This window comes from Acomys russatus, chromosome 8 (genome assembly GCF_903995435.1).
Source record: "Acomys russatus chromosome 8, mAcoRus1.1, whole genome shotgun sequence".
NCBI lineage: Eukaryota > Metazoa > Chordata > Mammalia > Rodentia > Muridae > Acomys > Acomys russatus.
In genome coordinates this window covers 21,978,346-21,992,452 of record NC_067144.1, presented here as the reverse complement: position 1 = coordinate 21,992,452, position 14,107 = coordinate 21,978,346, and the positions used below count along the sequence as shown (strand labels likewise).

The 14,107-nt window shown below is 38.8% G+C and overlaps 1 protein-coding gene across 2 annotated transcripts in view; it reads right to left on the bottom strand.

Annotated features, from left to right (window-relative positions):
• Gsk3b (glycogen synthase kinase 3 beta) overlaps positions 1-14,107 on the bottom strand; it is a 148,577-nt gene that overhangs the window by 88,868 nt on the left and 45,602 nt on the right. For both annotated transcript variants that reach the window (XM_051149897.1, XM_051149898.1), the window contains exon 2: positions 11,651-11,844. In XM_051149897.1, the coding sequence (XP_051005854.1) occupies positions 11,651-11,844 (194 nt within the window). The remainder of the gene's footprint in view (positions 1-11,650; positions 11,845-14,107) is intronic.

Genomic DNA, 14,107 nt, shown 5'->3' with positions numbered 1-14,107 from the left:
GTCTGCAAGACTCACTCACACACTGTCTACAAGACTCACTCACACACTGTCTACAAGGCTCACTCACACACTGTCTGCAAGGCTCACTCACACACTGTCTACAAGACTCACTCACACACTGTCTACAAGGCTCACTTACACACTGTCTACGAGTCACTTACACACTGTCGACAAGACTCACTCACACACTGTCTACAAGGCTCACTGTAAGCTTAAGCAAACACAGACGCTCACAGTGAACAGACAGAAAGGATACTATGCATAGTAACCAGAAGAAAAGGACCAGTATTGGCTAAAAGAAACTTTAAGTCAAAAACCACCACAAGGAAAAAGGGTATTAATAAAAGACTCAATCCCACTGAACTCCACACACAAACACTGACGACTCTGAAAGAGAGCAACATGGTAACAGTAGACTTAATACCTCCACTCTCAGTAATGAGCCCAGACAGGTATGTCTGTAAGGAAATAAACACAAAAACACTTTTAGGGCCAGCAAGATGGCTCAGTAGATAAGCCACTTGCCACACAGACCTGGAGGGCTGAGTTCATCTCCAGAACTTATAAAGTGAAAGAGGAAACCGACTCCTGAAGGTTGTCCTCTGACTGCCACACAAGACCATGGCACACCTGCGTGTACACACACACACGTAAAGTTTAGTAAAATGAACCTAACAGACATACAAAACCCTACATTTTAATGCTATGTCATCTTTTCAAGCACACACAGAACTGTTTTAAGGACAGACCACATACGTGCAAGGCCATATGACAAGTCTTAACAAATGAAAACAAATTCTAATCAGTTGATCAGCCTTGCAGGAGGTTCAGAGTAAGGTGCTGTCCATTCCATGAACTTTCCTTCACAAAGGAAAAAATATGAGTTGCAAAAAAGTTTCAGGCCTACAATTTGTATCAAATTCAGTATTCACAATTCTTTAAATTTTTCCAGTTCTCAGTTGGCCATGGTGGTGCACACCTATAATCGCAGTGCATGGGAGGCAGAGGCAGGCAGATCTCTTTGAGTTTGAGGCCAGCCTCGTCTACAAAGCGAGTCCAGGACAGCCAAGGCTACACAGAGAAACTCTGGCTCAACAGCACCCCGCCCAAGAACTGAAAACAAACAAACAAAACAAAACAAACAGCAGATGATAGCAAGTGATTTCAAGTTACATGCAGAAATCACAGTACTCACAACACTACTGTGAGACTTTAATATGGTACAGCTATTTAGAAAAAGAGGTTACAATTCCCTCAAGATTTTAATCACAGAATCACCATGTGACCCAGAAATTCCACTCCCAGAGCTCACACGCGCGCTCTCCCCTCCCCCCCCCCATGTAAATGAAAAACAAATGAACAGTAACTATAAACAAATAGTCATAGTGGCATCACTCCCAATAGCCAAAAATATAACCAATGAAGAGATAATCTGAGCATTAACAAAATGTAACACAGTCTAACATCATTTGATCGTAAATAAAAATTCAGTACTGGGAACCTGCTGTCCAACAGGCCAAGGTGCAATGTGTCAACCTGCTCTAACTGCCAGACTTCTGAGCTGTGTTGTGGTCCTAGCACCAAAGCATGCTGATGTGTGAGCCAAACAGTAAGATAAAGATGAAAAGACAGCTAAAAGCTGCCTCCATGAGTTGCAATTAATAAAAGCCAAGTAACAAAAGATAGACTCTAATCCAAAGACAGAAGAAGACAGAAAACTACAGGAAATAAAAGGGCAACTGAAAAGTCTGGAGAAGGAAGTAGGCTAGGGACTGGAGAGCAGCTTGGTGGCGCAGTCACCTGTAACTTCTGTTCCAGAGGCTCCAACACCTTATGGCCTTCAAGGGCAACAATGCATGGGGTGCAGAGACATGTATGTGAAACACCCACACACATAAAATTTAATTTAAAAAAACATTAAAAGGAATGCCTACTGTCAGAGGGTGGTGGTAGCACACGCTTTTAATCCCAGAACTAGGAAGGCAGAGGCAGGTAGATCTCTGTGAGTCCAAGAGTAGTCGTCTAATCTCCAGAGTAAGTTCCAAAGTACCAAGGGGAAAATAGTCCCTATGTAAACTCCCAAGTAAAACATGAAGGAATTATCATCGAAAAGATGCACAAATAGCAACATAAAAACAAAGATGAAAAGGACAAGGAACTCTGATCCTTTCAAAAGATTATAACTTTAAGACCACATAAAAAAGACAGGGTAGTAGTTGAAACACTGACAAAAGAATTTTAGAAAGAATTTAAAAGTATATCCCATAAAATGACCAATTAACTCAAAGAATATAAACATGTAGATGGAAGAAATAAAGGAATTCATTCACGCTCTGAATAAGAAAAGCCAGCAACATGAGAGAGAAAATCAGCTAAGAAATTGAGATTGGGGGCAGGGCCTCCCAGTAATGTTGACTATGAATTACTCAACTGAGCAATTAGACATTAAAATGCAAAATTATCACTAATACACTAGACCAAGCAGAATATCAAGGTCTGGAGATAAGGTGAAAAAAAAAAAACCACAATCAGACATTAGCAAAGAAAACCAGTAAGCATGCCTAAAGCACCAAAGAACTGTTAACACGAAGTCACTAAACTCCAAGGAGAGGAAGAAGGAACTGAGAAAAAAATGGAATGCACACAAATCCTATGCAACGTGTGATTATAGCAGAGAATTTCCAAGATCTAAGATATGAAAATGGCATCTAAGCACAACAGGTAGTGGAATACTGGACATACACACCCAAAGAAGAATTTCTTTTCATTATTATGAAAATATTAAGACCAAAGAACCAAGAAACACCATTCTAGGCTACAGTGAAGAATTTACAGAGGCAAACCTGTTCTGCTGACATCAAATGTCTCAGCAAAGACCCTAACAGTAAGGAAACAAGCAATGATGAATTTCACACCCCGAGTAAGGAGCTGCCAACTAAGATGCTGTCTGGGAACGTTGTTAAATTCCACCGACATCAGCAGTGGCTGCAGCAGTCTGCACTCCCGCCAGCGTTGAGTCTTTCCCTACAGCTCAGCTGTGCTTGTTGTCTTCTTAAAAATTATACTGTCTTAGGCATTCTGATGGGGTAAGATGAAGTCTCATAGTTTAATTTTGAATTTTCGTGGTGGCATTGGGATGTTAAATATTTTTTTAAAGCATTTATCAGCCAGCTGCCTTTCTTCTTTTGAAAATTCTGTTTACTTCCATGCATACTCCCCAGCTCTTTTGAAATGGGCTTTTTCTACCTAGTCCTGGCTATCCTGGAACTCACAGAGATCTGCCTGCCTCTGTCTTTCCAGTACTGAGATTAAAGGCATGTACCACCAAACCCAGTCTCCATTCCTCAATTTTTACTTATTTTTATTTTATTTTGGTTTTTTCGAGACAAGGTTTCTCTGGGTAGCCTTGGCTTTCCTGGACTTACTTTGTAGACCAGGCTGGCCTCGAACTCACAGCGATCCACCTGCCTCTGCCTCCTGAGTGCTGGGATTAAAGGCATGCGCCACCACTGCCTGGCCCTTTATTTCTATTTTTTAAAGAAAACCTATTTTACTTTTGTTTTTTAAGATTTATTTATTATGTATAGGGTGTTCTGCCTGCAGGTCAGAAGAAGACACCAGATCTCATTATAGATGGTTGTGAGCCACCATGTGGTAGCTGGGAATTGAACTCAGGACCTCTGGATGGCCAGTCAGTGCTCTTAACCTTTGAGCCATCTTTCTAGTCCCATGCCCCAATTTTTAATTGGATTTTCTTAATATTTAGTTTGTGGCTTATTCTAAACACAAGCCTCATGGCAGCTCACAACTGTCTGGAACTCTAAGAGCTGACACCCTCACATTGACACACATGCAGGCAAAACACCAACACGCACATAAAATAAAAATAAACAAAATTATTAGACAGAAGCCCTGTTAGATTAGAGTTAGTAAAAAGACACAACTACCCCCGGGGGCTGAAGAGAAAACTAACTTTGACTTCTTCACTTCCTGTCTGCATATGCTTTATCTCCTTCGGCTGTCTCGTAGCTCCAGCTGAGACTTCAAGCACTTTATTAAACAGAAGGAGAGGGGATTAGCTGATTTTAGTGGAAATGCTTTGAGCTCTTTTCTATGTAGTATGATATTGGCTGTGGGCTTATTGTATATTTTCTTTATTATGTTGCTCTATCCCCCATCTCTGTTTCTCCAGGACTGATCCTGAAAGGATGTTGGATGCTGTCAAAGCTCCTTTGGAGACTATGTAGTGGGTTATGCTTATTGACTTAAGGATGCTGAACCATGCCTGTACTTCTGAGATGAAGCAGGCTTGATTACAGCATAATCTTTTTATGCTACTGAATTCAGTTTATATGATGGATTGAGTAAGAATGGTCCCTATAAGCTCATATATTTGAATATTTAGTCAGTTTGGAGTGACTATTTGAAACGATTATAATAAGAACTAAGAGATATAGTGTTCCTGGACTGGGTGTGGCACTGCTGGAGGAAGTATGTCACTGGGGGTGGGAGAGTGGGGGCTCTGAAGTTTCAAATGTGCAAGCCAGGCCAGGCCCAGGAGCTCTGTCTTCTGCCGCCACGGATCACACTGTAGAGCTCTCAGCTGCTTCTCCATCACTGTGTCTGCTGGCATCCCACCATGCACTCTACCACAATCACAATGGGCTAACTTCTGAACACTCCAAATTAAAAGCTTTCTTTTATAAGAGTTGCCTTGCTCATGGTATATCTTCACAACAGAACAGTGGGGAAAACAGAAATCGGTATCAAGGATGGGGTATTTGTTAGGATTCGGCTTCAGTCTGACTACTTGTGATGTCATTGCTTACCTGCCACGGGGGCGTGGCCCTGCCTGGAGTCATATAAAAGAACAGACCCTCCTCGAGGTCTCTCCCGCCTCTCCCTGCTCTACCCTCGTACTTTCTCTCTCTCTCTCCCTCTTTTCTCTCTTTCTGGGGTACCCCTCTCCACTTTCCTTCTCCTCACATGCTCACTTAGTAACCCTCATATAATATCTATTGCCTGCCATCTTATTATCTTATCATCTTATTTTCTTTTTATTAATCATAACAGTATTGCTATGAGAAGTCAGATCGCGCTGTTTGCTGGGGAAATGGAAGTCTTAGGACTTTTCTAGAAATGCTTAATGGGTACCCTAGTAGGAGCACGGAAGGCGATGCTGAGGACAATCTGAACTGTGGAGGCCTAGTTCAAGATGCTTCAGAGGGAGAAATCCTAGTGAGTGGCCTAGAGGACATTTTTGAGGTTGCTTTCTGCCCTTGTCCTAAAACTCTGCCTAAGGCTAATGTGAAGACAGCCTAGTGTTGATTCTCTGTTCTGGTTGTTAGTAATCACTCTTACGCAGAAAAGGATGAAGCTGGGCTAAGAGATATAAAATGTACAGTGTGAGGGGGGGAACGAGCATCAGGAAAGGTGAAGTTGATGCTTAAAGCAAAGCCTGATTCTCAATGAATAAAGGGAGTGGTGTCCTCAGGGCAAGACCCCACCCAGCTAAGCTCCAGCCCAGGGGGTAGGATGTGGTACTTTAAATGATAATGGACTCCATATGTTCATATATTTAAATACTAGTCACCAGGGAGTGATGCTATTTGAAAGGATTGTGAGGGTTGGGAGGTGTGGCTTTACTGAAGGAAATTTGTCACTGGGGTTGGGCTCTCTCTTCCTGCTGCCTGCAGATCCTGATATAGGACTCTCAGATGCTCCTCCAGCACCATGTCTGCCTGTGTGCTGCCATGCTCCCCACCATGAAGATAGTAAACCCAACCTCAAGAGTTGTCACTTTGTCCCTCAATTAGACATCACTGTTTGGGATTAAAGGTGTGTACTGTATTCCAGCCAGAGGCATTAAAAGTGTGTCCTGTCTATACTCCAGTTTGAGGGGTTAAGCGTGTATTCCAGCCAGAGAGGTGTTCTCAGAGTGGGTCTGCATTCCAGCCGGATCACACAGACCTGAATCTTTGGATGTGATCTCTTGCCAGAGTAGCCATGTTGCTACGTAAAAATTCCTCCTCTACAATGACTAATTTGAGTAACCCTGGCATTACTTTGTCTTCTTTGAAGGTCTGGCAGGTCTTTTCTTACTAAGGAGAATTTTATTGGCTGCTACTATCTCACTGGGTGTTTGGAGCTGTTTAAACTATACTGTACTTTGGTCATCTAGAAATCCATTTCTTTTATATTTTTTTAATTTAGTAGAATATAGATTTTTAAAGTGCGTCCTTATAACTCTCCAAATTTTCTCAGCATCTTTTATGTTTTCATCTTATTTCAGCCTTGGTTTGATTATCTCTTTGCATGTGTTATTTGTTCTTATTCTGTAAGGGCCTTTAGACGTATTATTAAGTTATTAATCTCAGCTCTCTCAGTTTCTGATGCAGGCACTGAAAGCTATAAATTTTCCTCTTAGGACTGCCACCATCATGTTCCACAGATTTTAGTATGCTGTTTTCATTTTTGTTCAATTCTTGGATTTTTACATTTCCTTCTTGATTTCTCCTTTGATTCAATTATTGTTCAGTAGTTTTAAAATATCTGTTGCTTTAGATCTAGTAAGTATTTTTAATGAGGCTGAATTTTTATGTGTTTAGTGAATATTTAGAATTATAGTACCCTCTTAGTGGAGTTTCCTTATCTCTTCTGATTATTTTGAGGTCAACTGTCAAATATTAGAATATCTATACCTACTTGTTTTTTTTTTTTAAGTTTCATTTGCTTAGAACACCTTTTTCTATACTTTTACCCTAAAGTGGTGTCAGTTATTGATAATGATGTGTTTACTAGAAGCATCAAAAATATATTTTCTAAACCAATCTGTTAGTCTGTGCCATTTTATTGGGGAAACAGAATCCACTAATATTGAGAGTTACTACTGAAAGATGTGCTATTAATTCCTACCATTTTGTTGCTTCTGTGTTGTTTCCTTAGACTTCTTTGAATTAGCTGTGCTTGTACTGTCTGTTTATTCCGTGTGCCCTCTGAATGTTCTTTTTTTTTAAAGATTTATTTATTCATGTATTTTGTGTATGAGTGCTCTATCTTCATGCACACCAGAAGAGGCAATCAGATCCCATTGCATAGGGTTGTGAGCCACCATGTGGTTGCTGGGAATTGAACTCAGGACCTCTTGAAGAGCAATCAAGTGTTCTTAGCCACTGAGCCATCTCTCCAGCCCCCTTGGAGTGTTCTTACCCTTTTCTTTGGATTGAAGTATTCTTTCCAGCATCATTTGTAGCATGGTGTAGTGGTCATAAATTCCTTTAATCATAGAAAAAAATTCCTTTGTCCTTCAAATTTAGTGGGTAGTTTTGTTAGGTATAATAGTTTGGGGTGGTAGTTGTGCCCTTGAGAGTTTGGAATAATCTCTCCCAGACATTCTGACTTTAAATGTTTCCATCAAAAGCTTCAGATGTTATTCTGATGGTACTGCTGTTTTGTTACTTGATCTTGTTCCTTGAAGCTTTCAATGCCTTTTATTCTGCATTCTTAATGCTTTACCTATGACTTGACAATTTCTTCTCTAATCCTGTCTATTTAGTGTTCCATCTGTCTCTTGTACCTAGGATGAACATTTCTTCCTCTAAGTTTGAGACTTCTGATTTTATTGAAAATATTCTCTGTGCCTTCACTATGGCACTTTTCTAAATCTGAAGTACTTTGTTAGAGTTACTTTTTTTTCTTCAAATCACCATCCGTCTTCTAGTATACCCTTGTATGATGTGCAGGAGTGACAGGACCTTTATTGAAGGCTCCAGGCACTATCACCAGTCCTTTAAGTTCTACTACTATGTGCCTGAACAGACACCATCCAAAGATCACGGCATGTCCTTTGCTAAACCTCTCCTCTGCTGCCTTTTGGTGTATCTCTTCAAATCTAGTTGTTCTACCTTGAGTAAGCTCTGGCGAGCCCAAGGTTGAGAATAACAGATTTGGAAAGCTGATATGCAGGAGCTATGTGGCTCTGTAGGGCTCTACAGTGCTTGGGCTGGGATACAGGAGGCCTGTGCTACCTGTATGCAGTTTGTGGCTCTATAAGCTTTATCCTTCAGTTGTTCTTACATGTATCTTGTAGCTTCCAGTTAATAAACAGACGTTTCTATGAGTTGATGAACATTTTTATATAGGATGTAAACACTGTGTTTATCAATTTGAACAGCAAAGAGATTTTCTGTATGACTTAAATTGCCTGAAAATGAGATTACCATATTTAAAAAGTACAACAAAGAGGTAAGAAATTTTTTAAAAGAGGAAGAAAAGAAACCAAAAACCCCAAGTAAGTAGCAGCATGTAGTTCAAAATCCCTAAGAATACTAGATATTATTTCTCCTTATCCTTCAAAATATATTATACATATGAGCACGCATCCACAGTAGAACAGTGCTGATTTTACATGCACCATTTTCCCTTTATTCCAGCCATAAGAGAGACTAAACTGGATACTTGAAACCCATGACTTGCTGCAAAGGACATCTAAAATTAATAGTTAATGAAACTAAGATCACTAATTTAAAATGCAGCTTATAGATAACTCAAATTGTAAAAGCCAGGTTCAAACACTAAAATTCACTTTTCAAGACTGTCTTAATATTAAGGGACTCCTACGTCACTCAGGTAACTAGCTGAAGTTTACCCCACACCAAGTAATGTGTCATGGTACAATGGGAGGGGTAGGGAAAAGGGATATTCAGATTTCAGGTTAAATATTATTAAAATAAAGCTTGTTATATGAGAAATTACTTTAAAAGCCCCGGTGATCACTACATTAGGGATAATTATTCTTGCTTTTCTTTTTCTCTATGGTATTACCCCTCGTCCTATTTTTGCACTGAAACAAATTGCTTCTCAAAACCACTACTAACAAAGGCTAACTGGTTTATTTATTTATTTATCTAGTTTTTCCTCTGGTCATACCTAATTATTTAATACAGTCTTAGGCAGCAGTTATGTAAATCCCTCATGTTAAATGATAAATTCTTAAATTGTAAGAGAAATTATTGTTATTGTTATTACTACTACTACTACTATTATAGATACAAAAATAAATTGGTCAACAGAACAAATTTTATTTTTGGCTTCTACTAACTGTGTAGTTACAGAGGAAAACAAAGAGTAAATTCCACAGAGGAAAGGGTGAGTTAGTGTGAAGCATTTGAGCTGAGTGATACAACCTACCACTGTTTAGTATATAGGGAATTAAAAATATATATATATATATAATAGCAGAACCAAAAAACTATGCAGGTATAAACTTACCAAAGAAGAATAGACCCTGTAAGAAAAACTGAAAGACACAAAAAGGAGACTAAAACAAATCGGTATTTTCTATTCTTATGCAATTCAATATGTGAAACGGCAGAGCTTAAAGAAATCCAATTAAAAATTCCAAGAGAGGGAGAGCTTAGCTATAAGCCCACAATGTTCCAAGTTCATCAAGAACCATCAAGAACACAAGTAAGCATCCTAAGTCCCCTGGGTGTCATCATCCTCCAGCCAACCTAGCTCTAGAAAATCATTTGGTTTTTTTTTTTTTTATATAAGCAAAAAGGTTGGAATGATAGATCACAGATGCTACTTCTACATCAGCCAGGCTTTATGAAATATTGAGGCCCTTCCTTAAGCTACTAAGTTCCTAGCATATAGCAGCTCCAAGGCAGGGTGGTGCAATAGTATTAGCTTTCTAAATTATGGCCTATTTAGCACTTGCACTAATCTGCACAGTGAGGTGTCATTTCTACTCTATCAAATTAGCAAATATCAAAAGCAAATCAAGTTTGCAGGCAAACCCATGGGAAAATAAACAATTATTTATTACTTAAGAGAATGTGCATTGGCAAGGCCCTCATGAGGTAGAACTTAGCACAAACCACATAGATTTTGAATATGCATCCACTTTCTCTCTGTCCTGACATCAGCCCTCCTCTAGGAGGGAGGAGATCTGCACGATAAGACAACGCACAGCCAGGTCTGTTACCAGCATTGAAACACTGCTGTTAGAGTCTTGTTATCAGGATAATACAAAAATGTGTTTAAAAAGGAAAAATGTACACTCATTACTTGCAGTTGCTATGGTCAGTTATAAAATTAAAGGTAATCCACTTTAATAAACAGGAATATAAACTATTACCAAAGGCAGGGGAGGGGGTTCAATGGGTAAAGAACCTTCCCAAGAAAGCCAACTGTCTAAATCCCATCCTAGGACCCACAAGTTGGAAGGAGGGAACTGATCCCTCCTATCGTGTACCATGGCACATGTATGCCCCACAATAAATAAATGTAATTACAAACTTAAAGCTCACCCAAAATTAGTTATTTAAATACTAATGGTAAATAAAAATTACTAGTCTTAAGAAAAATCTCATAAGGGTAATATAAATTTATCAAACATCTCCAGGTACAGATATGTTTAGAAAGTTCACTAAAGGTCTACTTTTTAAAAATTACAAAATTTTATCCTCAAAAATTCAATGGAGCAGAGCTGGAGAGATGGCTCAAAGGTTAAGAGCACTGGCTGCTCTCCCAAAGGTCCTGAGTTCAATTCCCAGCAACCACATGGTGGCTCACAACCATCTATAATGAGATTTGGTGCTCACTTCTAGTGTGTACACTGTATACATCATAAATAAATTTTTTAAAAATTTCAATGGAGAAGCCAACATGGTGGCACATGCCTTTAATCCCAGCACTCGGGAGGAAGAGGCCAGCCTAGTCTACAAAGAGAATTCCAGAATTGCTAGGGCCACACAGAGAACTCCTGTCTTGAAAAACCAAAACAAAAACAAAAACAACAACAACAACAACAAAAAAAAAAAAAAAGAAAAAAAAAAAAAAAAAAAAGAAAAGAAAGAAACCCAAAAAACAAAACAAAACAAAAAAACAATGGAGCAGTAGGTGGGGAGGCAGAGGCAGGTGGATGTCTGTGTGTTTAGCCCAGCCTGGTCTACAGGCCAAATTCCGTAACAGCCACGGGACACAGAGAAACCCTGCCTTGAAAAACTAAACATCAACGGAGCTGACAAGAAAGCTCAGTAGGTAAAGATGCCTGCTGCCAGGCCTGGCAATCCCCAGGTCTCACCTAATAGGAAGAACAGAGTCCTACAATAAGTGCAATAAAAATTTAAGTCAATGCAATGAGAAAGAAGTATAAAAGCTAAATAGTTAAGTATACTTTTCTCCAAACCAATTGGTAACTTTTATATAATTTCACCCCAATCCAGCAGCTGTCTGCTGAAGCTATGAGAGATTTAACAAGATAGTAAAACAAGAAAGAAAGAGTTCTCATCATTTAAGGAGTATAGTGTAACAAAAAACAAACAAATAAATCAGGAAAAATAAGTCCAAGGCAGTTGTGCTCTGTCGCCTGCCTTTAAGTGCAGCCCTAAGGAGGGAGGCTGAGCCACAGGAGGACCATGAGTATCAGAGCGATCTGGGCTGTCTAGTGACATGGGAAAGGGTAGGGAAGGGAAGAAGGGGAAGAGGAGAGATAGGAAAGGGAAAGGAAGAGGAGAGAAAACAAAAAAGGAAGGGATATTGCCAGGAGGTTAAAAGTGATATGATTAAAAAAACAAAACAAAACAAAACAATTTTATATATATATATATATATATATCAGTGAAGACGCATGAAACACCATTACCTTAAATCGTTTGTCCTGCAGAACTTTCTTGATGGCAACCAGTTCTCCTGAATCACAAAGTTTGGCTTGATATACCACACCAAATGATCCATTTCCAATGACTTTAGTGTCTGTGTAACTGACTTCCTGTGGCCTGTCAGGACCCTGTCCAGGAGTTGCCACCACTGTGGTCACCTTGCTGCCATCTTTATCTCCTACAGGAAGAGAGGGATTAAAATGAGAACTGTATACAAGTATGCAAAACAAAACAAAACAAACCTACCAACACATATAAAGTAAATATATCCTTTACTTAAATATGTATCAGTTTAGCATGAAATAGTTTCCAATTACAAGCAACTTAACCCACCATTTATTTAGTCATTCTAGTTAAGTCTACTCTGCTTCATTTAAATATGCAGCATCATTTGCTGAAAACAACCAGCTATAATGTAAATATATTATTCTCATACTACAAATCATGGTGCAGGGAAGAAGAGGTTTAGAGGAAGAGTGACTAACAGAGGACAATGGGAAGGGGAATATGGTCAAAAGTGTGTGAAACTGGAAGAATAAATAGCTCTTAAAGACTACTAACGGGAAGCCAGGTGTCATGGTTTGTGCCTAGAATCAAGCCAAGGCTATCAGAAGCGCAATGCCACTCTGGGCACACAGTGAGAGTTTATTTATTATAAATAAATGTATCATACATACATGTATGTGTGTATGTGAAATTCAAGTTGCCCCAAGCCGAAGTACAAATGGTGGGCTCCCTCAGGGTCGAACTTCAGTCAGTCTAACTTTTCTTTAAGGCCACTTACTTGAAAACAAAATTAATGTACCTAAAATTGTGTAAGTACACCAAGTCCAAATGACTAGTCTGCCTTTTGGAAAGTAAGGCTTTGAGTTTCTGCTTTTACCTTATTCCCTCTTAACAACAAATCAGTATAATACCTTTGAGAAAACAATCACATAAGGAAAAAGCTTTAATTTGGGGATAACATGTAAAACAAACACAATGAAACCCATTCTGAACTGAGCCGTGTGTGGCTTACCGACACACCCTCATCTCATTTACAGACCTTTCCTTACCTTTTTGCGTTGCCTCATCCTTAACAGCAATCCTTAACGGGTCCTTCAAGCTCAAATCAAATTCCCATTTGGCTAGGCAGTCTACAGTCATCTCTGAATTCCAAACTATCCTAGGCTACCTATGGTTGCCAAGGGCTTTAAGCTATTCTTTTAGTGACTTCACAATACACATAAGTTCTAGAAATCAGAATCATCTTGAAGTGACAACTGCCGCTCACTCTGCTCTGCTCTTTCCTAACAAATCTAACACCAACCCAATACAAGGTATAAGAATATATGTGTATAATGTAAGTTCTTTATCTTTTTTTTCTCTTCCATTATGTGACTTTCATTTATTTTAAGGTGCTAACTGAACTCATACTAATCTAATAAAAAAGAAATAACTCTCCTAGGCATTTCTCCATCAATACTAGTTGCTTGATACCGAAGATGCTGGTAGCACACAATGACTGACAGGCATATCCATTAACACAGACAAAAGCCAATATGCTATGTCTGTGAGATTAACCTTTCCTTAAATGATATCCTTCATATCAGATACAAAACAATGACTGAACATATTATAAGTGACATCTAAATATGATAGCCAAGTGATTTACAGGCAGTCTGCACTAGGTCTTTCATTTCAAGGCAAAATACTCAAAAACATATTATTTAATGTGAATTACAAATTAGCACAGTATCATCTGTTGAAAGACACATCAATAACACAATGTTAATTTAAGCATTATTATGTATATTTCGAATGCATACAAACAGTGGCAGAAGCCAACACCTATACTGCAGTCCTTGGAGCTCTTAAAAGCTCTCTTAAGTCATAACTTTTAGTAACATAAACCAGATGTTTTCTAAAACCTGCTTTAATTCTAAGTTACCATGTTCCCACCTTCAAAAATCTGACTGTGCTCCTTTTAATTACAATTTTTCAGTTGGCTGTAAATTTTATCTTCTGTGTCCCCTCCCATCTTAGTTTTCTTGTCTTTTCTTTTTGTTACTTTGTTTTGTCATTGTTGTTGTTTTTGAGACAAGATCTCTCTACAGAGCTCTTGCTATCCTGGAACTCACTATATATACAAAGATGGCCTGGAACTCAAGAGATCTACCTGCCTCTGCCTCCTGAGTGCTGAGATAAAGGTGTGCACCACCACATCCAGATGCTTTTTTTAAAGACAGACTCACAGTCTTTTGAAATCAACTCTAAATAACAGGATGCAGGGCAGTGAGATACAGAAAAATTAAAATACAAAGTATTGAATACATTTTATTATCTAATTATTTCAAGAAATAAGCTGACATGATTTCCTAAAATCTTTCCTCCATAGCATGGAAGTTTAAAGACATGTTGTCAAGAACCCTGAACTAATAATTCGTTAAACAAGTCCGCTT